The sequence below is a fragment of the Antrostomus carolinensis genome, unplaced genomic scaffold (assembly GCF_000700745.2).
Source record: "Antrostomus carolinensis isolate BGI_N321 unplaced genomic scaffold, ASM70074v2 scaffold53139, whole genome shotgun sequence".
Lineage (NCBI taxonomy): Eukaryota > Metazoa > Chordata > Aves > Caprimulgiformes > Caprimulgidae > Antrostomus > Antrostomus carolinensis.
Genome location: NW_010337579.1, coordinates 16838 through 42534, shown reverse-complemented (window position 1 = coordinate 42534; position 25697 = coordinate 16838). Strand labels below are relative to the sequence as shown.

Sequence of the window (25697 nt, the reverse complement as noted above, 5' to 3'; positions counted from 1 at the left end):
AAGGTCAAGGGAAAAAGGTGTTCCAGTTGCTGAGAATCAATGTGGCAGAAACCTGTACATTTTATTTGGTTGTCTCCAGTTGTCTTGCATCTGGAGCTATCTTACATCCAGTTCTAGGGTTTCTTTCCTTTGAGGAAAATCTCTCATTCCTGTTTTTAATACCTTTTAATTATTCGGTTTGGAAAGGAAAATAAGTAAAAGCCATCAGTAAAATTTATCAGTTACATTAGTTAACTATTTAAAAGGGTTATTGTCCTCTTGCTGGTGCTCTGTATAAGCACTATTTGCTGTAGTTATACTTTCTTACAAAGACAAGGTGATGAGATCAAATTACCTAATTTATATTCCATCTTCTCATTTACACATCTATACAATAGAATCTAGATGCTATGAAGTTTTTCCATTTAGATTCCTGTATTTTTGGTTTTGTTCCCTTAAAAGGTACTAATGCTATTAATTTCATAGAATCGTAGAATCATAGAATGGTTTGGGCTGGAAGGGACCTTAAAGCTCATCTAGTTCCAATCCCCCTGCCATCAGCAGGGACACCTTCCACTAGACCACGTTGCTCAAAGCCTCATCCAGCCTGGCCTTACACAATTCCAGGGAGGGGGCATCCACAACTTCCTTGGGCAACCTGTTCCAGTGTCTCACCACCCTCACAGTGAAGAATTTCTTCCTAATATCTAATCTAAACCTACCCTCTTCCAACTTAAAGCCATTTCCCCTTGTTCTGTCATTAACTGCCCTTACAAAAAGTCCCTCCCCAGCTTTCTTGTAGGCCCCCTTCAGGTATTGGAAGGCCGCTATAAGATCTCTCCAGAGCCTTCTCTTTTCCAGGCTGAACAGTCCCAACTCTCTCAGCCTGTCCTCATAGGAGAGGTGCTCCAGCCCTCGGATCATCCTCGTGGCCTCCTCTGGACTTGTTCTAACTGGTCCATGTCTCTCTTGTGTTGGGGGCTCCAGAACTGGATGCAGTATTCCAGGTGGGGCCTTACAAGAGCGGAGTAGAGGGGGAGATTTGCTTAATATTAATTTGCTTAATATAATTCACAGGCTGCTATAGAAGGTATAGTTAGGGTAATATTTGTACTTCTTGCTGAACCTTAAACAAATTAAAGAGCACTCTCCAGCTTTTCATTGGCTTGGGTAGTTTCTGTATAGTTTGTCATACCTTGAAGTGTTGTATTTCTTCCTTTTCCAGCTCATAGAAACTTCAGAGTTGCTGTAGAAGTGTGAGGCCATATGTGACATTGTGCAGGGTTAGTTGCTGAATGCAATGTGAAACGTTTTAAATATTGTAAGAGATAATTTATGTGGTTATTTAATTAACGTGCTCTTTGATATTAGAATAAAATTACCGTGTATTTCTCTTGGCTTGCAAACCATGCATTGCTTTCACATTGATCAGTTGCTATTTTCTCATAAGATTGAAAAGGCTGAAAATATCTCAGTACTAAAATGATAAAAACTTTTGCCTTTGGTGTTGGTCAGCACTATTTCTTATCATACCAAGATGACTATTGCTTCTTCGAATGGGATTTTCCAAGTTCTGTCTCTCTCTACGTTTTAAAAATAGAACAGAGTGCTGTGAACTTTCATTCCTGACTTCCAAAAGCAAAACATTAGTATGTGTTTGAATTATGTTTGTAAACATGAAATTAGCACATCTGAAGCACCTTTTTCTCATCATTATACTACTGATTTTAATATTTTTTCAACAATATATTTGTCACAAAAACATTTACTAAAATTTTCTATGCTCATGTTTACATTATTCTTCTAATGGAATCATGGAAGACTTTCATCAGATCCATTGCAACTGTGCTAGCAAATTATGACAATATACTTTTGATTTGATGTATGACAATTTATATTTGGTGGGGTTTTTGTTGAAAAATAAATGTATCTCAGAATCAGAAGGCATCACAGAGGTAACTTGATATTTACCTCAAATTCTCTTTGTCATATCTTCAAGTATCCTGTTCTTTCTATACCAGTAAGAAATACTATCTTCTTAATTTTGTTTTTCTTCTTCATTTTATTGAAGATGAGACACTTTAGAATTCATCCTGTCAGTATCTTTTAGAAGTACATGGAGGTCAGCTGGGTTTTTCATCATTTATATGCATTTAGGGTAGTACTGTTTTACTTTTTCTAGAGGCTTGCTCGATATCCATTCACTGCTTGCCTGATGGCAGTATGTCGGAGACTGATAATTTTACCACATAGCCTAATCCATTCTGAAATTTGCTAATGGTACACAGATGGTGCTGCTTGCAAATGATTACTCCTTTCCTTCAGTGGCATGTTCTAAATGGTAAAACAAATTTATTTTTCTTAGATTCTCTGACAGATCCAGATTATTGTTATGTAGAATATCTTCAGAAGCATACAAAAAATAGTCAACATTACAGGGTTTTTTTTGCCTTAGATGATAACTTGTGTGCCTTCAATTTCATCCCCTTCTATGTCAGGATGTTTTGGTTTATTATTGGTGGTGGGGAGGGGAGTAGAGAATTTAATGTATAACCTGTGTAACATGAATGGTTTTTCTATGGCTGTAGTGTTTAATGTTCCAAAGACTATACACAAAGACTAATATTTCACTGTCAATATAGCATTACCCAGTTTGTTAGCTCTGGTAATGTAGCTATTCTGCTGTTTTTCAACAGAAAAGTATATTAATCTTTACTTCTAGCTGATAGCAAGCAATCTTTCCATAGTTACAGTCCTCTTAAATGTTATTAGAAGGCTCAAATTTTTTCTTATACAGAGAATTTGTGCATAGAAGAATTTTTACTTCGTATACCCAAAGTCAGGGCTGTCTCAGTGAAGATGCATGAAAAAATACTATATATGCAGTTCTCCAAAAGTAAGATAGAAATGCGTGTTTTCAGCACACGTGTTAGTGGAACTGTATTTTCCACTGTATCTCTCAGTGGATTCTCCTGCTCTCCACTTAAAACTGAAATGTGTCTTCCCAGTCAGGTGTACATTTATTGTGTTATATGTCTGTGACATATGAGAGTTTGGTGGGTCAACCTTTCCATGTCTCTGCTGAAGGTTGTTCACCTTATTATGCGCCAATCCCCTTTTATGCTGGTACCTTTTAGTTTCATCTGTGTACTTCAAATGTTTTTTTGTTTTAATTAGTCCTGTAATTTCTTTCCTTTATATAGTGTTTCTAAATAAATATTTATTTTAGTGGAAAAAATAAGTAACAGTATTTTAAAATGTTTCAAAAATAATATAAAATGCTCTAACTGCTCTACTACCATGAGTAACATGAAAATAATTTGTCTGCAAAGCTAGTTCACAGCTACATAAATGACAGGATTTAAAAGAGAAATTAAGGCTTTGTTTTGGTGGTTTTTTTGTAAGATACAGTCTCAACATCTTCATTATGGTGTCAATGATGTTTCAGTGTTGCTTTTAATCTGTTTTATCTCTTTCTGCTCTGTGAGGTTTATATTCTTATTTTGACTAGATGGTATGTTCCTATGATAATGACAGCCATGGAGATGCATATTGTCCAAGTTAAACTAAGTGTAGCATATTACTACCTCTTCTAGTTCTTGGAAGATCTCCATCCTGTTGTTGCAAATTAATTTGTCTTGTAGAACTTTCTATCTCCAGCTTATAAATTCTCATAAGCTTTATGCAAGTTGTTTTTTTTCCATTCCTTTGTTGGTCTCTTTTCATTACTGTCACGTTGGTACTAAGGAAACAATTTATACAGACTTCAAGGACAGTAGAGGGAATTCAAAATGAGTCCTTGATATTGCGACAGTTCCGCAAAGGGAGCATTAATTTTGTGGAGGATGTTCAGATTTTTCTCTTCCTTGTAAATGTTGAGACCAGATTTTCCTTTGAGGCAATTTTTGCAGCACTGTGAATACTCAATCTTCATTGTTACTACTGATTTGCTCTGGTGTAAGGGTCAGGAATATTAGCAAATGTAGTTTTAATGCTGTTTTGCTGATGCTTGGTTTTTAATAACTTTTTTTTTTACTTTGGGCCTTGGGAAATTATAGTGTTTTGAGGACTTTGTGTGGTTTGGCTTGGGTTTTGGTTTGTTTGTTTGTTTGCTTCCCAGAATACTGAAAAAAAAAAAAAAAAGTAAAAGAAAAAGGTTAGAAGTTGAAATGGTGGCGCTTTGAAGGCCACATTGCCCAAGGCTAGCACAAAGTCATTTTAGGTGACTACCGTTAGCTCCCTGTAATGTGACAAGAAGCATGACAGGAAAAAAATCGAGGTCAGAACTTCTTTTCAAGTAACTTTATCTTTTCCAAAAGCTGAGATGGCCCCAGAGACCTGCGAACACAAATTGAGAATATCTGTTGCTCTGCTTTAGCTTGTACCTGGGGATGAAGCATTCAGAACAGATTTGTGATCAGAAGGCGGCAGGGCAAGGCTCAAAGCTGTAGTCACAAAGTCTGTTTTGCTGCATCAGCCAGAATCTGAGTATCTGTCAATGATGCATATTGTTACTGGAGACCAGTATGTATTCTTTGAAATCCTATTAGTGTGTTAGCCTTTTATTCTTTGAAGTGGCTCAAAGTTCTTTGCTGTTGTTTCCAAGTTGTATGTAAGATCTAATATGGATTTTAAATGTGTGATTAATGAAAAAGCTTAAACCAGGTAAGAGAAAATAATGATGGTCACCATGTAATTATCTTAAAATGTGACAAGTTCTGTCTCCGTATTCATATGGACTCATGAGAAGATGTGATTATGTATTTAGTTAGATATTTTATTCTTAGCATCAAATTTATGACAAGAATGATATCCTCTACAATGTTCCATCTCCACTGCCAGATATGCAAGTCCTTTTGATGGAAAGCTACTGTTATAACTTCTAAATCCAGGGTAAAAAGCTTTAGGAGGTAATAAGCAACCTTTCAGCTACTCTTTACTTTGGGTGAGTGCCAGGGGGAAAAGTCAGCCACACCAAGAACACTGTCATTAATTTTTTGTAAGAATTAGAACACTTAACTTTTTTAGCTGATAACTGATAATTTTAATTTTAACTGGATCCAAACTTGTAAGCCCTGGGTTTTTATTTCCTTCTTTGCCTTTTCATCTCCTACAGTGCTGGCCGTGGGCTGTATGGAATTGATAGCATGCCAGACCTGCGTAGAAAGAAATCTTTTCCCATTGTTCGAGATGTGGTAAGTAACTTCTGATGCCATGAAATTGGCAATTAATTTGTCAGTTGACTAGATCTTTCTTGTAATTACTATTGTGCATGTGAACAATAGTTTGTCCACAATTGTTTTATGGAAAAAAGGTATCTTGGGTGAATGGATTGAGGCCAGTAAAGGTCAATGATGCAGTTGTTTTAATGTACTAGATAAGTCTGAATATCTCATTGAATATTTAGATATTACTCATGGAATCAAGTAATGTGCATTTTGTGCAATAACAAACTACTAATTTTTGTGTTGAATTAGCTTTTGAAGACAGCTGTTATTGAGTGCTTGCTATACTGATTGACTTGATTTATTACGATACGAAAGAGGAAGCAAGTTCCTTTTAAAAACCAACCCTGTTTCAGTATGAATGTTTCAAAGATTTATACATACTTTTGGTACAAGATGAGGTATGTTATTTTAGCAGTCATTACAGACAATAATAATCCAGGCAAATAAATTTTAAAAAGGTGAAAAGAATGGCAGTTCCTTTAGGTTTATTCCATATTCCAGTCTGAACAAGATAAGGTAGAATCTCTTTGCTCTGAAGACTTTTAAGTGCCATTCACTTTTCTCTTTTTATTTTTCTGAAGTATAGCATTAATAATTCAGTAAAATACATATTTAGTCTCTGGTGGTGGTGAGCCCCCAAACCAATTTCTCATTGTAAAGAGATGATAGGGAGTCAGCCAAAGTAAATGATTACTGTAGTTGTCTTTAAAAGATCTATCTTTGCCATATTATTGCTCAATGTATTCTCAGCTACTCTGTTCAGTTACTCTAGGTGATATACTGTACAATCTGAATGGTCACAAAGGGAAAGCACAGCAACAATTTTAGAGTAGAATCCCTTCTGAAATCATGTAGAAGTTGCTATTTATGACATAGTACAGCCTGCATTCATTGAAACCATCTTCCTGACAGTACCTACTCCACTGTAAATTGTATTACCTGAGTATAATTTACACCCACATTATGATACTTTTATACTTCTTAAATAGCACTTTGCTTTGTTCTTAGTTGTTGGAACTGTTTACAGACAGGTATTGCTCAGAACAAGTTAAGACATCAGAATCTTAATATTAACTATTCACTTTGATAAACATGATTTATAAAGTAAAACAAAAAAGAAAATTTACATTTTGAATTGAGGAATAAAACTTTCATTTAATTATTCTAATATATCAATGATTATTATGTAATGATTACTACTTTACTGTCCAGTCATCTTGAAGGAATTCTGCCTTTAATAAGTCAAAGTTGCAGAGTTTTAAAATGAAATTTACTCTGGAATTTCGTAATTATGGACTTATATTATAGCTCTTAATTGTATGTTTAACTATACACTTGTTTAAAATAGTAAATTATATTACAAATTGGTTCTGCAGCTGTAAACCTAAAACAATTTTACCAGTTTAAGAGGAACTTATTTCAGAGTTAGTGTAGATCATCTTCACCTTTGAAAGATTATTTGTATTTGAACGTATGTGCATTTTAAGCAATCTCCTGTGAGCTCTGAGCTTATAATAGGTCGATTCCAAAATACCTCATTTAAATTAGTAACTTAATTCTCAAGTCCTTGTAAGATCTGATACATTGTAAATTATCTTTTTTCATGTCTACTTATATAACTGCTTCAGAAAAATAGAAATAATACTGCTAGAAATGAGTGATAGACTCTTTTGACACTGACTGAAACAGGTATCATTTTATATCTTTTTTTGTTGCAATGTCTGACAAATTATTAATATTCTTTAAATTTTTTTTCCTATCTCGGATGGATTTTCAAGGCTATGGTAAGTGCTTTTGTACTATTAAATGTTATAAATGTTCAAAATAACACTTAGGGATTTCTCAGATGTCATATTTTTATGCTGTCTTTTTATTAGAAAATAGAAAAACTATTTTATGGCAGATTGTTTAGGACCCAGTTGTGATACTTCCCCTGTGGAACTGAACAGCCTTAGATACCTAGACAAGGAGAAGTTCAAAGCATGCCATATTTTTAAATCTTTTTGTATCTATTAACTAAATTCTTTCATCTTTCCTGTAAAAGGTGCATTTCCCAAAGCAAATAAAGACTCTTAGGTGCTATGGTGTATTTTTTTCTGATAACTTAATAATAACTTGTGGAAATACTTTATTTTTCCACTAACTTTGGCACTTCTAAAGGTCCCTCTTTATTTTCCTAGTCCCACTGCATTTCCATTTTCTCTGTATGAGTTTTCATGCTTTCAGCATAGTATCTCAATATAAGGTTTATCAGAATGGTGTACACCATCTTAAGATATCTTTGACTTCCATTTTTTTCCATAAATTCACATTTTGAAAAATCCAGTTTTCAACAGCAGCTTTACTAGTTTTCTTTCTCCTAGATCTCTGAGAAGTTTTTTTCACTAATGCATTGAGACTCTCTACTTTCTCTGCTTGTCTTGGATTGAGTCATTTGAGAGGATAAGGCAGTCAAAATCCATGTACAAGAACAGTTCTCTGCTGCTGTCACGAGTTTCACTATAGGTCATTATTAGAGTTCTAGTAGAATATATCTGGTATAGGAGGGAAAGACAATGAAAGGAGAAATGATCATTCAATACAGAGAGGTGTTTGAATAACAATACAGAGAGCTTGAACAGTCCTCTGTTTAATGTGGAGCCAGAAAAAAGTGTCGAGTGCACTTGCTGATGTGTAATCACTGTAACTTCTGCTTTTAAACAAGCATGTCCTCTATGTTGTACTAGTTAGAGCTTTTATTTGAGGTGAGACTACAACCAGGGAAAGGAATAGCAATAATTATAGTGGAGGTTAGAAGTGCTTAACGCGATGACCAAATAAGTATGGTGATCTACCTAGTCATAGACAAAGGTAGATAGCTCTATTTTTCTGTCTCACTATGCTTTAGTCTCTAATTCTGTTAATGCAAGTCATCATTTCAAATGTTATGAAAACTCTAGAAAATTCCTGGTTTCATTTGATTTAAAGGTGTCTTTAATACTGTGCAATCACTGTGATTATGCAAATTTCTTCTTTTGATCCACCCCCAAGCAACAGAGTATAAATCTGCCTTTCACAACAATAAAGTCGCGATGCCTAGAGTGTTAAATTACTTGTAGTTGCTCAAAAAGAAACACTTCTGAACTTGTGCAGCTTTTAAATGCTGAAAACAGTATTTTTTTGTCAGATTCACCTCTAGTGGGTAACTTTTACATTGCATTAAAAATATAAAAGTATTTATAAAGTAGTAACATTTTGTCATCGTCTTTTTTTTCTTGGTAATAGCAGTCTATAGATTCTTTTTAAATAAAAAAAAAAAAGTGCAGGAACAGATCAGGAAAGCTGAAACCCTCTGTAAAAACAGAAGGATGTGCATTGCCTGGCATAGCCAGCATTCATGAGCAGTTGCAAGACATTAGTTTGACTGCTTCTTCCTCCCTGCTACTTTAACTGCTCAAAACAGTTTTATTTTATTTCACCATGGCAGGTGGCTCTTTTTTCACTTACGCAATTTTTCATTTAACATTTAATTGTAGCTTGAGCCTGATTCTCTTTTGCTTATAGTTACTTTTCAATGCTTTTGCTAGAATGATTTCTAATTATATTAATTTATTTATTTAAGCTATTAAGGCAAATTTGGAGGTAATATAGAAGGTAGTGCACAAGTTATTAGGGGGTCTAAAAGGACTTGAGCACAAAGGAGACTAAGTTATTTTAAATCCTGTACCAGGAATTTGGAAAAAATCTTTAAAAATTTAACAGATTATGTTCTGCTTTATCATCTCCTTTTTTTCTTTTTTAATAAATTTGTCCATATGATCATGATTCAGCATAAAGATTTTTACACTCTGAAGGTCAGATTACCATAGAAAGTAGTATCTGAATGTCAGTTTGAGTAAGTGTAAACTGCTGAACAAGTCTTGTGTCCTGTTAATGGAGAATAGTGAAAGATGTCAGGTTCCTGTTGCTCACCCTGTTCTTTTGATTCTCTGGCAATTTGGACTTCCTTCCTGGAGGCTCCAGATGATTAGCTGCACTTACCTTTCTTCCTTGTTACTATTTAAAAACAGAAGGGCAGTATGGGGAAAGGTTTTTCTACATTCATAACCTGTCACCTTGTTTCCCATGAGTGAGTCTGGCAGCATTTTTCCCTCCCTCTTTCCAAAATGCTTACTCCTCGTAGTTTAATTCAGTCCTTAAGAACAGACACTCTTCTGTGTTTGGTGCTTCAAGCTGTTGAATTATCACCAACTACAGTATTTCAGAACAGAAACATTTTTATTTACTTTCTCTTGAAGATGCAGTTTATCTGTTTCCTTTTAGGCTTTGTTATTTTTTACATAGGACACCGTACTGTGATTTTAGATAAATTTCTGATTAATGAGGAAATTATTAAACTACTTGAGAGAACTGGGCCCCAAGGGCACATGACAGAGTCAAAATTGCTTCCCTACTTTCCTTTTTCTCACAGGAAATAGTATCTGTTTGTTGACTTATACTGATAGAATGAAACTGCAATTCTCCTGCTGACTGATGTACTTTGATATATTGCCAGAGGACAGAACACAGTATCATTCACTACCCTATATTCAAGGTTAATATTATTATGCCCCTTATATACATGTCCTGCCAACTAGTCCACGTTGCTCTATAGCCTGCAATGGCTAGGATTATGTATTTTAGACCTAAAAGGATCAAATCACTTTCTAAGCAGAAGGGACAAGACTAGGTGTCAAAACTATAAAACTAACACACTGCAGGTAAGTAAATGTAAATGGTTATTTTCCAAGACTTTGAGAAAGTATGCTTCAAGAGGGATCAGAAGAAGGGTGCTTTTAAAAATAATCTTTTTAAAGTTAAAACTCTACTAATTATGAAAATTGTTTCTTTTCTTCTTGATGTTCCAAACACATTTTTGCTTGCCATTTTTTCACTTTGACATGTGGGTCTTGTAATATTAGGTTTTGTCACAAAAAGTTTGAAAAAACAAAGCCTGGGCTGTGTTTAATCTGTACTGTCACTTTGTCAGTCTCACTGGTGTACACCAATGTAATTTCCCATATTCACAGAAATAGAAGGAAACGATGATCACAGAGAAGCAAACAGAATTATTTACTTCTTAATAACAGAGTGGGAAAACTGATAGCAAATTAATGGCATAGGCTTGGTAAACTGCTGAGAGTTTGAAAGAAAAACAAAGTGAGTTCTTTCCATCATATATTAACTATAATAGGACAGTGATGAATAAAATCAAATACTTCTGTGCCAAGGATGACTTCTTACCCTATAATTGGTTTCACAAGATTAATAATTTTGTGACTATCTGCAAGTTTAATTATTATCAAGGGAAGCTTATTGAAAATCGAATGGGTATGTTCTCGGGGGAAAGTAAACATTTAAAATTAAAATTAACAATCTCAATATTGCTAAATAAAAAAGAAATCCATTTAAATTATGTCAGTGTTTAAAATTATAAAATGGGAATAAACTGGAATTGTCTCTCCATCCAAAGATTAATGATGCAGTTCCTCTGCTGATGTAAGCCTAAATTGCTTCTGACTCAGTATGTATTTCCCATAAATAAGAATGTCATATGCAAAATATCATTGAAACTTTTGCTGTAATAGCTCTATAATGGTGGACTACAGAGACTCAGTTCACAATAAGGTGAAAATCTGTATCCCCACAACAAAGACAGCAGACATGGTTAGTCGGTGATATAATTGATCACCCTCACACTGCTGCACTGTGGGGACAGCAAAGTATGACAAAGCAGATGCTGGCTTATGGAAGAACAAAGATAAAGCACAAGTATACAGGCACACTTGGAATGATTTAAAAATAGCGAGAAGGATGCATGAGCCCAATTTTGCAAGTGAAGTACCTTAATATAGCGGTGTTACGATTAATATTTTGTACAGTGGAGTAAATATCTTTGTCAGGCCAAAAGGACTAGTGATAGCAGAAGTGGTATTCAGAGACATATTATTTGGAAGACACACAGAACTCATTTCCTCGGGGTCTTTTTCCTTCTCTAGTTAATTCTCAAGGCCCCATTTAAATTATAGGGATATTGCAGTAAGGAAGATAAAATTTCCTTTTTTGTTGTGTATTAAAAATACTTATTTTGGTTGCCTTTGTATGTACTATACTAGAGCAAATGAGATTGTCTCTACAACCAAGGACATAGTCTTCAGAACTGGGAGGCGTTAATATACCCATAATATCATGTCAGCAAAAAAGGACAGATTGAGACAGAGTTCCAGCCTTTTTTCCTCCCTCCAAGAACAAGGGTGTTTCTCCATATAGCTACTCATAGTATTGAATGAATACAGTCTTCAAGGAAAGTCCCCCAAATATTTTTTTTATATTTTTTTTATTTTTTAATTTAAAACATTTTATATACGTACATGCTGTTTTAAAATGCTTAGTCAGTTACAAAAGATTATCTGGACTGACAATTTGAACCACAAGACTGTTGCAAAATGATCTCCCAAGTTGCTACAGGCACAGACAGCTTCCAAATTAGGGCAGGATGCCTATCCTTGTACCACATTAATTTGGTTGGCAAAGCGAAAAAACAGTGACAGCCTGTGGTTTGAAAAAACTGAGTCATAAACCTCTGAATAACAGGTTTTATATTAGAAATGGCAGTTCAGCTAGGCACTGCTGAAAGAAACAGTAATGATGATGGAAACAGTGCTTGCATTATGTACTGAAGCCTTAAAAGTTGTGTGCTGAAAAGATGAACTAAAACTTTTTGTAACTCCTACAGTTTTGCTTAAATCAAATAGCACAGTCAAGTACTACTTGCCTTCTATTAGATTCAACAATTGGAGTTGCTAGCATAATTTTTAACAGTTTTGCATTTGCTTTAAACAGACACTTGCAGCTCGGAAGTCTGGCATTTCTATGGCCATGCTCATCCGGACCTCCATAAACAATGATGAAATGGTAAGTGTTTTCAGTGGAAGCATTCTGTTTATTGTGTAGGAACTTTCAGGGATCTTGAGCAGAATTTGCTGCCTGTTCCACAGTGACAAGACCAGGTTTGCTTCTGCTGACTCACATCCATGACAGTCAGAAGAGACTAAGGAAGAAACCTTTGTTTTACAAAACAGTTACGTGGGGAAAGTTTTCATTTCAAATTGTCCAGCTGCACCATGCTTTACCTGCAGTCTCTCTTCTTCACACCACAATTACAATTAGCTTTCTGTGTGATTAGCGCACCCCTCCCACCACCACCCCCCAGTCCTTAAATGTGTCTGGGATTTGATTTTGTAAATGTAATTCCTGCTAATAAATTCCTGCTAATTATTCTTCTAGATGAAGAAATATTTAATTCATACAAGAAATAACCAGGATAATCTGTTGGAAGATCGTATTTCATAGCTAGAAAAACCTGTGTGTTGTGCTTTTCTATTATTAACTTCACTTACCTTTTGCAAAAGAAATTTATTTTAAACAAAAACACAAGTGCAATTCCATTTTCTTCAGGCATACTTAAAGTGCAGTACAAGCAGATTTACATGACTGAACCAAGCAAAGATACTGATTTGAAGGAATAAAGGGCCCTTTTGTGCTCCTTATACTGCTAGTGCAAGCATAACTTTCTAGAATATATCCTGCATTACACTGAAAATAAAATTAAATTTTGATTTTTTTCTTAAGCTGTTCTTAAGCTCCATAGTAGAAGAATTAAAAAGCAGAACATGTTGACAGATATTCTGGGAAATAAAACCCATAGCACAAGTATACATACATCCGTCACTCTTTTCTGATTTATTGTGATCTTTCTGTGCTTATATGGTAACCATAAAGGAACAATTTAGTAGTGCTTAGGAATGGATCGATAAGGCAGGAAACAGCTGGTGTTTGAAATGGTCTTTCAGTGTAGGAGCATTAGTTATTTTGTTCTGCTGCCTTAAAATAACAACAAAGGTTGATAGAACAAAGGAGAACTATGGAATCTTAAAAAGTTAAAGGCTGAGAGAAAATTACAGAGAACAAACTTATGCCATGCAATTGGTGCAAAATAAAAACTTTTTCCATCTATGTTATAGCTGCTACAAAAATATTTAAGTTCAGTAAACTCTTCTAAGTTACTCCATATACATTACTGTAAGATGTCTACTAAACAAATAAAGTCATGTACAAGTATTAGTACCTTTTATGACAATAAATACAGGTTTAACTGTTTGTTTACATGCCTCCCCTCATGCAAAAACTACCAGACTGTGACTTTGGAGAGCTAAAGGTACAAGTTTTGGAGATAATATTAATTGCCAAGAAATGCAGGACAAGAAATAATAATTTGGACTGCGCTTACAGATTCTGACCTAAGTGGTACTGTTCAGTAGGAAGAAAGAAGGCAGCAAATCCCAATGTGTAGCTCAATGCAAACATTTCTCCAACACCTGCTGTCAGTCAGGAGAAACTACTGAACTGTGATTCAGAATGAATGGAACTGGAAAAATTAGTTAAATGTATTTTTATGGCATTATACTATTTGGCCTCTGTTTGAACCAAGCCATATGAAAAATGGCGTACCAGAAATAGATATTTCTTAAGAAATCTTTAAATAAAAATATAAACCCAAAGGCAGAAAACATATATAATTTAGATACATAGAAGTTAATTCGATGAGAAAATGTAAAAAGCTAATTTAGAGGAAAGGTGAATAAGAGAAGCCTGTCTTATGCCAGCACTCACTAAACATACTAAAGGGAAGTGCATACTCTTTCAGTGATAAATGTAATGGTAAAGCCAGTAAAACAACTTACAAGATATTTTTTCAAAGTGAAAATAATACTTTTCTACTTGGTCTGTAAGTAGCCAGCAGAACTTAATGCCCTAAAGCATCATCAAAACTGAGTAGAGCAAGATCTGAAAACAAAAAGAACAGACATTTTCAGGCATAAAAGAACTCTCCAGATACTCTCCACAAAACAAGATGAAGTGCAGTCACCGATGGGAGTTAAGGAAGAAAATCCCCTTTGGGCAAGTTATTCCTCTGATTAAGGCTTTTTCTGGTTTTTACTCTCCCTCAACCTTTCCTGGAGGGAGTATTAGCAACTCTGATGGAAACAGGCTGTTTGGCTGATGAGATTCAGTATGGAAATTGTTTGAACTAATGCCTTCTATCAAAAATCAAACACCACTTACTCCAAAAGTTAAAATCTGAGGTTAAATGCTTTGAGCTTTGCCACCCGACATTGCTATCCTCCTGGTATAACACATTCATGACACTGTGAGCTTGTATGTTTTCAGGCACTGATCCAAAGATTTTTTAAGCAGTGTCAAAATATTAACTTCAGTCATGCTTAAATATATGCTTTCACTTGAGCATTCATTTAATTACTTTGCTGAACAAAAAGACAGAGCTGCAAGTTTGTCAACGACAATGACATTGAAAAAATATCTCAAGTAGTATATGATAGAAATAAACTTTACATTGGAGGATAAGCAGATAACTAAATAATCTTCCTATATATTAACAGTGCTCAATGTTGCCATGCCCTGAGCTCAGTGAATGCATGTAATAGATACATTTAAACAGAGAAGAGTATTAGGAATGAAAGCCTCTAGACAGTAAGGTAAATAAAAATTCTCCTTTACAATTGTCATTTTCTTTATTAACAACAGGGGAAAGATCGTGTTCAGCAGCAAAACCGATCTACAAATTGTGTCTTTCAGCTGAAAATTTCATTTAGCTTCAGATGTTTATTTCAAGGCCTGTTGAGGTGTGCCATTTCATTACTTACTGCCATTTCAGAAATAGATAAAAGTTATTAAAATTATTTATATGGGGAAAAACCAGCAAAGCTGAGAAGGGTGAGTGAGCAGGATTTGTACTGATACTACTAGAGTTCAGTTGTGTGAGAATGTAATCTACAAAGGAATCCAGAGACCTGTTGGTTTCTGAGGAACCTGACTCCTCAACAAGCTGCATAAATTCACTTTAGGTTGTTTTTGAAGTTTTCTTTCTGATCCCTGTAGCTGGTAAGCTGTGACATGGGAGGCAGAGGGTGAGGAAATGCACAAAGATAGAAGTTTACAAAGTTAGGTGGCCATGACTAAGCCCTTAGAAAAGGGTCTGACAAATTAAACCTGTGCAGACCTTGGCTCGCTTTCAGGGATGTTACTAGATGGCTAATTGTCTAGGATAGGCTGAGAAAGCACCCTGGAGAGCAATTCAGGCTTTGTTTTAGTCATTCTTGATATATCCGTCTTGTTTTTTAGTTCAGTTCTATGGTGTTCTCAGGGGTAGTAGGACCAAATGTCCATTAAATATCAGAGCACATTTGTTTTTTCAGGCTTCACAGGATAGATGATGTTTTTAGCATGTAACTATGAACTTCAATAAGAGCTGTTGAAGCCGAAGGTACTTAACATTTTTGTTATTTCTAGTGCTTGAACCTATGAATCCATAGATCTATGGCTACATGGCAATGATTTTCCCATGGTAGCAGAAGTCCTTTAATTGATGGCTCTGTGCAACATTATGCAGATATGCATAGAAAAAAAAAATCAGACTATTATTAGCAGAATATCTCACATGTTTTAACAGAGATGCAGATACATAAAACCAAGAGCATGTTAGTGTGCTGTTAGACAGGCTAATATCTTGCATTTGGCATAGACTTACCACAGCTGAATATTCAAATTGAGTATTATCAAATGCTTAACTAAGATAGCCTCACTTTCTTTACTATCAGAACCATGACAGTGATGTTAAATCTCATACTGCCAAACCACACAAATTCCAAAATGTTGTTCACCAGTTTGCTACAGCTACACGGCCAGCGTTACAGTTATCTTGCATTATAGCCACACAAGATAAAGAGATGGTAGGACAGACGGAATTTCAGAAATATTTCACTTCTCACTGTGCTGCTTCTTTTAATATGGTTTCTTCTTTCCATATAAAAATATGGATTATTTTATAAGAGAACAAGTCTAGAACTTCTAATAAATTTATGGCAGCCATATGTGCTTTTAGTGGAGGGGAAAAAAAACCGAAACAAAACAGAAAAACCCACCAAAAACCAGGAAGGTCATATTTTTATGTGGTGCCAAGTGCTGCATACAGGTTGCTGAGTTATTCTTATTCCAGATAAATAAAATGGGCTTAGAATATCTGTGTGTCTGAAAACAAAGCTCAAATAAACAAAGCAGACCATAGTGGTCATATAACACGATGGTTTATACACGAAACTTCACTACTTTGGTTTTGCCTTATGAAGTGCTAAGGAGCTGAGGTTCAGGTTGTTTGCAGTACTAATCAGTGAATAACTGATAATTGTTCTCCTACTAGAACTCCTCATGGATCCTAAGCCAAAACAGTCTAAGAAATGGGTGTGCATTTTTGAGAGTAAGAATCAGTCTAGTTTGTAGCTAAAAAGCATCTTGGTGCTTAAAAAGGAAGTAGTGAGTATACTATTACAGGAATACAGATAAAATGGAACCATAAAATTGGCCCACTTTTATTTGATGAAATTATATGGACAGCAGGTATTAAAGGATAGCATTGTATATAATCAAAGTACATTTTGTGCAGTGTGTCTAAGTTCCTCTAGGAAGTATTTAAATATTCAGAAGTAATGTGTTAGGTAGTTACTTAAAATGCATCAATGAATGCAACGCTAGTGAATTTTTAAATTTCTGCCTCAAAATATAAAAAATACATAGGACTGGGTTAATTGACTGACCTTATTTCAACTTACTCTTGTTTCTGTAATCCATCAAAACAGTCATCCAGGGTTCTTTTGTCTTCAAAATGCAAGACAAAATGAGTAAATCGGTATTTTGCAAATTAGTTCATACTTCTGTGTACATTCTGATTTTTTTAACATTCTAAGTGTAATGACATATAATTTAGCTCCAGTTCACTTGTATTAAATACTTAAATTGAAGTCTTCATTATTTTTTTCCTTGCCCAACAGAAAACACATGTCTTCAAGAAGACATTGCAGGCTTTGATCTATCCAATATCATCAACTACACCTCATAACTTTGAAGTTTGGACAGCTACAACTCCCACGTACTGTTATGAATGTGAAGGTCTACTCTGGGGCATAGCACGACAAGGCATGAGGTGCACTGAATGTGGAGTCAAATGCCATGAGAAGTGCCAAGATCTCCTAAATGCTGACTGTTTGCAGAGTGAGTATTTCCTGACAGCTAAAGCTTTACAATACTTCACACCTTTTGATTTTGTATGTACACTCACATATTTCCTGAAATGAAGGACCAGATCATCAGAAATCAGTGAAGGCATGTTGATGTTCATTGACTGAGGAGCTAGCCAGAAACTTTATGAAATACCTACTGTTCATTTTGCTTTTGTGCTTGGAACTTGGTGAATGTTGCTGGTCAGTTACAAAATAATGTTTGGTAGCATCAGTATATTATTTACTTTCCACTGCCTATGGCAACATCCGGAGCAATTTGTTACATAACATAGACCCTCTTTGTTTTATTTAACTCAGAACACATGAAATGTCAAAGCAAAGATTAAAAAAAACCCCTAATATTTATTGTAGTCATATTAATATGCTATAGAATAGGCAAAAATAGAAAACAATAAATAGGATCTTGTCCCTTCAAAATACCAAACCATGTATGTATAAGTGAAAAAATTATTAGTCAGGAAGTCCTTTCAGACTAGAATTAAGGTGAAACAACCTTTTTCATTGCTTTTTCATTGGCCAAATTGATTCCAGCCACCATTCATTCCTCCAAGAACACCTGAGGTGCCTTTAAACCATACTTAAACTACAACACAATTACTACACAAGATTCTAAACAATAGAAATTGAAGAGCTGCAATCTTTCTCATATTCTGATTTTGGAATGGAAGGGGCTTGTTTACTGATGATATGTTCCTGTGGGTTTAGCTAGCTTCTACATTTAGGAAAAGTACATAGATATTCCAGTTAGGTCTTCTTTCTTCCCACTGTGTTCTCTATATGAGGTGCTGTCACAAGGGATGGAGTCTCGAGATTCATATTGTTCAGAAACTAATCGCCATTTCCCAGAGCAGCTGACCCCATGAAGCATAAATCAATGACAAATTTCTAAATCAAACTGCCTAACTGTGCTTAATTGTGATTCTACATTATGGTTGAAACTGGGCTGCCTTTGATAGCTAAACTTTTGACATAGTTTCAAAGGTGAGAAAAGAATGTTTGCTCTGAAAATCAAATATTATAAAAGTATGTTGTGCAGCATTAATATGATTTTTGGTGGCGAGTTTTCAAATTGTGTAAAGTGAAGAAGATACTCATGAGTAATTTCTTCAATAAGTGTAAATAACTTCTCGTTATTTACACTTATTGAAGAACAGTAACAAAAGAAAGTATACTTTCATAATGTCAGTTCCTATTCAGTCTTATTGAGTAATTGTCCTATTTCATTCTAGGTACATTTTAAGACTAGTTAAAAAGAATTAATTACACATCAGCCCATTGATTTCTCTGTTTTAGGTAGTCATTTGACACACTAGTTCTGCTGGGAATCACTTGGCTTATATTACTTGGACTTAGAGGCCTGAAAATGAGTTAGAAGAATGATGAGTTTGTACTTATATTGGCAACAGGATATGTGCTAATTAACCACTGAAGTTGAAGGAGGAAGTAGAAATAGCTTTCCTAAATTTAATCTCTTCCATTGTGCACTTCTTGTTTAGCACTGTTTATGTACAGGAGGAAGAAAACATGTACAAGGGGCTCTGACTTGATTCTGATATTCTCAAAATGGAATGTGGGTTTCATCTTGTAGAAGGGCCTCAAAACAAATCCATATGAATTGCAGTGGATCAAATTGAAGTTTACTCTCTGCGCATTCTTCCAGAAATTGGGCTATTGCTGGATTTGGAGCAACTTTGCAAGGGCTCTCATCTGCTGCTTTCTGAAAATTCTGCTTGTATTCTGTGGCAAAGAGATAACTATCAAGTGTTCTATACAGTGGTATGGGAATTCCCCTGTCATGGTTATATACATAATGGTCTAGAAATAAAGCATAGCTGAAACTTCCTTTCTAAGGGTTCAACAGATTGGTGTATCATGTTCTAATGTATTGTTTCAGAAATATTTTTAGTTTAAGTAAATCAACATTGATTCACTCCATGAATGAGAGACATACAAATACATCATGATTTAACAGTAGTGTAATGAAGTATTGCAAAGATCAAATGGTTATAAGCATCATAACCACACCTTTCTGTTTGGAGGAACATTGCTGTTGTTGTTAGTTGGGCTCTCCTTGTTTCACCAAACATGTAGAAAATCCTTCTTCTATTCTACCAGGCTTCCCAACCTAGTTACTGCATGCCATTCAGTTCATTTTTTAATTACATCAGAGAGAGTTGCAAGTATTTTTGTACTGGAAGTTTGTTATGGCTGGGACATTTATTTTTGTCTCATAGATCTTCTGTCCTGTAGTGTGCACTACTGAGTACAGCACAACACAGATCAATGGTGTATTCTAAAGAGATACCTCACATCCAGTCACCCCTGATTTCAAGAATATTTAGATCTAACCTTTAGGATTTGGGTTCATTTTTATCAGAGAAAACAACAGTTAAGTCTTTGTCGTCTCATTCCTGCAGAAGTTTGCAGAGTGAAAAGTGCAAACTTCCTGAGATGCCTGTGAAAGCTAGCGTATAGAAAGTATAGCATTTCAATCTATTTCTGCTATTTGACTTACAGTTCAAACAGGAATTGTGAGAAAAGCAAGATTCAAGATAATGTGCCCGATATCAGGGTTACAAGTTTCTTGCAATCCTCATCTAGTCCATGATTTCTCATAATAGAGAATAGTTAGAGAGATTTTCTTTCTGATACTTCTTAAAAGTGATGAAATCTCTTGTTACTGTACACACTGGAAAACAACATTCAAGTCACCTAGGCCTGAGTGCAATACCTTAATATTTCTGCTTGTATGACATTTAATTTGGTCACAGTTCATGTCTTTCTGAGCAAGAGTACAGGCAAGAACTGATTTCAAGTGTTTATGTTGCCATGCCTCTATGGAGGGGCTGAGCTCAAAATCAGCAATCCTTTCCCTGTGTGGTGAAACACCTTCACATTATATTTACACGTTAAAAATATTTAACATTCCATTGAAAAAATTAATTGATTAGTGCAGTTGGTTAAATCTCTATTTCTAAGAAAGCTGATGCTAACAGTATCATAAAGTGAAATGGAAATGGTTCACTGTGGTTATTTTGTTCAGTCATCCTTTTGCCCATCTCAATCACTGGGGCATATTAGTCTCCAAGCCTCTGTGATTTATTTATATATATATAATAATTGCTAATGTAGACTGTAGAAATGAATTAACATCTCAAGCTCTGTAAGGTCAATATCTAAGCTTGTTCTAAATTAGATTTTTAAAAAATCAGTAGTACTTTCATTAGACCTCTCAGTTTCAACAAGATATCCCTTTCTAGTAGTAGGTGCAATATTATATCAGAATTTATTTCAATCATGTTTAGTTTATATTAGTCCCTAGAAAAAAAGGGGCTTGTTAACTTACTGTATAATGTAAGTTAAGATATTGTCTTAATTAGTCTAATCAATACAGCATGAAAGAGCTGTTGATAGACTGTAAGCAATAGAGGATGTAAAAATAGCAGCAATGAATAATGTGGTATAAACAGAAGGTTATGCTGATTTTTCAGTAATACTTAAGTTGCATTTTAACACATATTTCATTTTATCTGTCCTATCTCAAAAATCAGCAAGGTATTTTCAAAAGGAATATGTTATTGCAAATAAAATTGTATCCATGGATTACCATTTGGTTATGATGTTGTATCTGTATTTTTTAAGGAAAGGCAGAAAATCAGAGAATGAAATAAAAAATGTTGCTTTCCTGCGTCTTACAAGAACCACCTGTCATGCTTTCAAGGCAGCTGAACAATTATCTCTTTTGTGATAAAATCACTACAGAATTATTTAACAGGTTTTTAATTTCATTATAGTATTCTTTTTCTTTTAATTCCTAATTTTTCAGTGTGGAAAATCACTAGAACTTTGGTCTTCAGCATTAAAAAAAAAAATAATAGGTACTCAGACCAGGAGACTTCCAGGATTTCTCAAGACTTAGTAGCCATGGAAAACACCTTGAAGAAGCCATATAATTCAGCCTTTTGACAATTTCGAATCGCTGGTATCTGATCTCACACTTTTCCAATCCTAGGACGTTATGCCTTCCTACTTTATATTTCTTCTTCACCATCTGGTGTGCTAAGAAATCTTCAGACACAATGAAAACAGTAAAGAAAACAAAGGATAAAATATCTGTTCTGTAAGACTTCACTGACATCTTATGCTGAAAGATGACTCTTTCAAGCTTTATAAATGTGTTTATAATTTCTTCTTTAGCCATTGCAAGCCAAGAGTGACTCAACAATTAAGCAATCAACAAAAAGTGCCATCAAAAGAACATACCAGTGTTTTACGGTATTGAAGAGAAGGAACTGTGTTCATCTTCAGTATTGAAATACCTGAATTCTAATTGCATAGCAAGTTGTTCAACATAATTTTGTCTTAATTTTACTATCTATTTAAAGAGAACAATAGTACTTTGATTATTCCAGGAGTTGAGCATGGCTAGTTGGATGATGTTTTCATAACCTATTGGAAGGTTAAGGTACTTACTGCTGCTAGTGATGATGATTGTCATACACAGTGCCATGAGCCCTCAAGTAGTGTTTAACACCATGAGTTAAAATTCAGCAATACCTATAGCAAGTGGTAAGGTTTCATTGATTATAAAATTTGTAGTGTTCTTGCATCTTGCTTTATATGTCAGTCTTGTCAAGAGTTGAAATAACCATTTAGCACTGCAGGAATTTCAATTTTTGCTTCCAACATTTATAATACCATTCTGACCATACAAGTCTGATGTTTCTTTCCTCATAGCCAACTGCAAGATGGACATTTATTTTTTCAAACTTAGATTATTCCAATACAATATGTATTGTGGAGACTCTGACCAGAAAAACTTCCCTCTGACAGACAAAGGACAGTTTATAAGAACTTCACTTTGGCTTTTAAAGGGACTCAGAGATCAGTTATGATTTTTAGAGAGAAAAACCTCTCAAGAGCTTTCCTGGGAAGAACTGTGAATAAAACCTGTAACAGCATGGTCTCTCTCTCTCTCTTAAAAAAAAAAAAAAAAAAAAAAAAAAAATAAACCACCAAACCAAACAAAACCCCACCAAACACAAACAAGCCAGTAAATCTATACTGATTTTCATGTCCCAGACAAATCGGCAAATCACCTGAGTATTTTCTTTGCTTTCCAGACTTATTTTATAGCACACATCTGATATATGCCTGCACATTAATACAGTTTAGAGGTTATTCTTCCATAGATAATATCCTTTGATGTCTTCTAATATCCTTGTATACTTACTGAAATTACCGATGACAATTTTACTGAAGAGAGGAACCTGTCTGTTCCTCTGACATATTATTTTCTTGGGTGGTCACTCAAGAAGAGTTTTCCAAAGAGCTCTGAAGTTTAATCCCACACAAGCACAGGTGTGATGCGTAGTAACTGAGTTTTAATATAACAATATATTGCCCATTGCTCAGGTTTCTTCCTTTTTAATTTTTTTTTTTAACACTGGCATTTGGTACTACTGTGAAAACAAAGTGTGCTGTCATGCTACACTCCTGGTGAGTTATGGATTATTACCAATGTATCAGCAAAAGAGAGCAAGTGCTGCTGCATCTCAGAACTGACCCTGCAATAGCTCTGTTCTGTCATTAGGTTTCCATCTGCGTGATACAAGCCTATGCAGAAAAGGAATAAATTTATTTCTTGAAAATGTACTGCGTTTAGTTAGAAGGTTCTCTACTTTCTACTGCCATGATGTTTATATCTGTTAATTCATCTGCATCTTTCTATTTTGTAAGAGGAAGGAGACTACAATTCTCTCCCTTGAATCCTGTCCTTGGCCTGTGGCTCTCAAGAGCAGGGTAGTGCAGGTTCACATCACTCAGTATGGTGAATTTGAAAAATTAGATTTCATAAGATTCTCTATCCCCATGTTACACTTTCCAGAACCTTATTTGTGTCTACTAGACACAAAATTCCTCGCAGAAATTCCCTGGGTGGTTCTAGTGTTAGAATTCTTGGAAAAACATTCCCTTTAGTCTATTCAGCTGCAACCTGAATATAACATCATATCTGCTCTTTGGGAGATAGGGCACGGAAGAGTGGCTTAAGCAGCCATTAGAAGATTCCACTGTTGACGTTGAGCTTTGTGAAGCACTCCTTTGTTCATGCATGATGTTTAAAGAAGGGACCGGGTGCACTTCTGATCCGGAGTGAGGATGTCAAGTCAATGTTACGGAACTGTTTGATAGGTAGGGAATCCCAAGCTGTTCTAAATTCTTAAATCCAGTGAATGCTTATGTTCAATAGATTTTTTTAATGCTTTGTTAAATATATTTATGTGATAATTAACTTTTGTTTTCAATGAACGCTCATCCAGGAAGGAGTGAAAAACTTTCCATGAGTGCAGGCAACGTTAGCAAATATTGAGATGTATCTGGAAGCAGGCAAGAAAGTGTCTGAAGCTGCCTATTTCTTTCTACTGTTCATTAGACTTCCACTGTGGGAGAGCATAGCAGGAGTCTAGGTTAATGTCCTTGCTGTCAAACTAAAAATACTCCAAACAATGAGGTGGAAACATTGCCTGGTTTAAATAATGCTTCTATTAATTTTCTATGGGTTTTGTCCTAATGAACCAAATATCATTTCTTGTACCATCCTTCTCCAAAAGGAGAATGAGAAAGGAATGTTATATCATGCTGACTTAGGAAAAAATTTAATAAATTATTTGAGGTATTATTCACATATACATTATTGAAGTTTAGCTAGTAACAGAGGCAAAGGATAGAGCAGACAGACCCAGGTACTGCACACTTCTACACACCTGTCTGGAAGAATCAGAATGCCTAATTATATAAGAAAAGTTGCTCACATGTTTGGATGTTTTCATAGTACTGATTAGTACTGAATACTGATTCAGTGAATATTTCTAGGTATAACACATATCTGATTCAAGTTGAATATTAACCTGTCATATTAAACTAAATGAATTGATAATTTTAAGTATCACAAAGAATAAATATAAGAGGCTTGATATTATCTAGATAAAACACGTATCTCCTTTGAGTACTACAGTACCAAGAATTGACTGGAGTGTCTAGAGGAGAAAAAGAACCTATAAAGCAACTTTTTAATGACAGTATCAACCTTTTCTCTTCTTTCAGGAGCTGCTGAGAAAAGTTCCAAACATGGTGCAGAAGATAAAACACAGAATATTATTAGTGCTATGAAGGAAAGAATGAAGATTAGAGAGAAAAATAGACCAGAGGTGTTTGAAGTGATCCAGGAAATGTTTAATATTTCAAAAGACGATTTTGTACAATATACAAAAGCAGCAAAACAAAGTGTTTTGGATGGAACATCCAAATGGTCGGCAAAAATAACCATCACAGGTAAATTTTCTTTTTAATCATTTGCTCTAAAAGCTTTCTTTCAAAGTCTCCTGGTTTGGGAATAAGATTTATTGTAACTAGAGCTGGAACTGCATGTTCAATTGTGTACTTGGTGCACCTATAAATGGTTGAATTTATAGCATGCTAACTGGAAGAGTTTTAGAGTTACAGCTGTTGGCAAAACTACTTCACATTCTACTGCTCTAGGAAGGAAGATAAATAAATGATCTTGTGTCTCATCTACCTCCTATCAATATCTCCTGTGCTAATGCTGAACATTTTGCCACCAGTTGCAAGAGTTAAAGTTCACAATGGCATTTATGGATTTTTAATGACTATAATGCTAAGAACATTGTGGTCTGCAATTCCAGATCCTGTTAGTTTGAAATTCATCATGCGTTCTTGTTGCTTGACTAAGGGTGTGTTCCAATTTAGTGATGCTGAGCCAGGGAAACGTGTGCAACCAGAACATACTCAAGATTTCTTCCAACTGCATTAGGTTGGTTGCTTATAAAGATTTCCAGGTCCTCTGACTTTGACATTTTGGATTTTGAATTAAAAACTCAGCACAGAAAATCTAAACAAAAGCTAAGATGACTACACAGGTCACCCTGACTTTTTATGATATTGTATTAGAGACAAATAGAAATTAAAATAAAAAAACAAAGAATTGAAAGGCAGTCATATGAAATATTAAAGGACCCTGGTTAGATTTCACAACTAAATTAGCCTCAATTTCATTTTAATGTCATGGTGGTAAAAAAACCAACCCTATTCTAATAATAAAAATAAATTATGTTTTCTCTTTCTCCAGGATTCCTGTTAGGGGGGATAAGGAGATAAACTTTAGGAACTTATTTTTAGCTCTTACTAGTCAGTTTTGACAAAAATGAGTAAAACAAAAGCTATATTTTTAAAATAAACAATAGTGTATACTTAAGTAACACATTTTTCTTACTACTTAACAGCAACTTGCATAAAAGGT

General features: G+C 34.9%; 1 protein-coding gene across 1 annotated transcript in view; it reads left to right on the top strand.

Moving 5' to 3' along the window:
* LOC104530564 (protein unc-13 homolog C-like) overlaps window positions 1-25697 on the top strand; it is a 42804-nt gene that overhangs the window by 977 nt on the left and 16130 nt on the right. The window contains exons 3-7 of the mRNA XM_010175200.1: window positions 5096-5174; window positions 6986-6991; window positions 12069-12140; window positions 17132-17351; window positions 24485-24712. Of these exons, the coding sequence (XP_010173502.1) occupies window positions 5096-5174; window positions 6986-6991; window positions 12069-12140; window positions 17132-17351; window positions 24485-24712 (605 nt within the window). The remainder of the gene's footprint in view (window positions 1-5095; window positions 5175-6985; window positions 6992-12068; window positions 12141-17131; window positions 17352-24484; window positions 24713-25697) is intronic.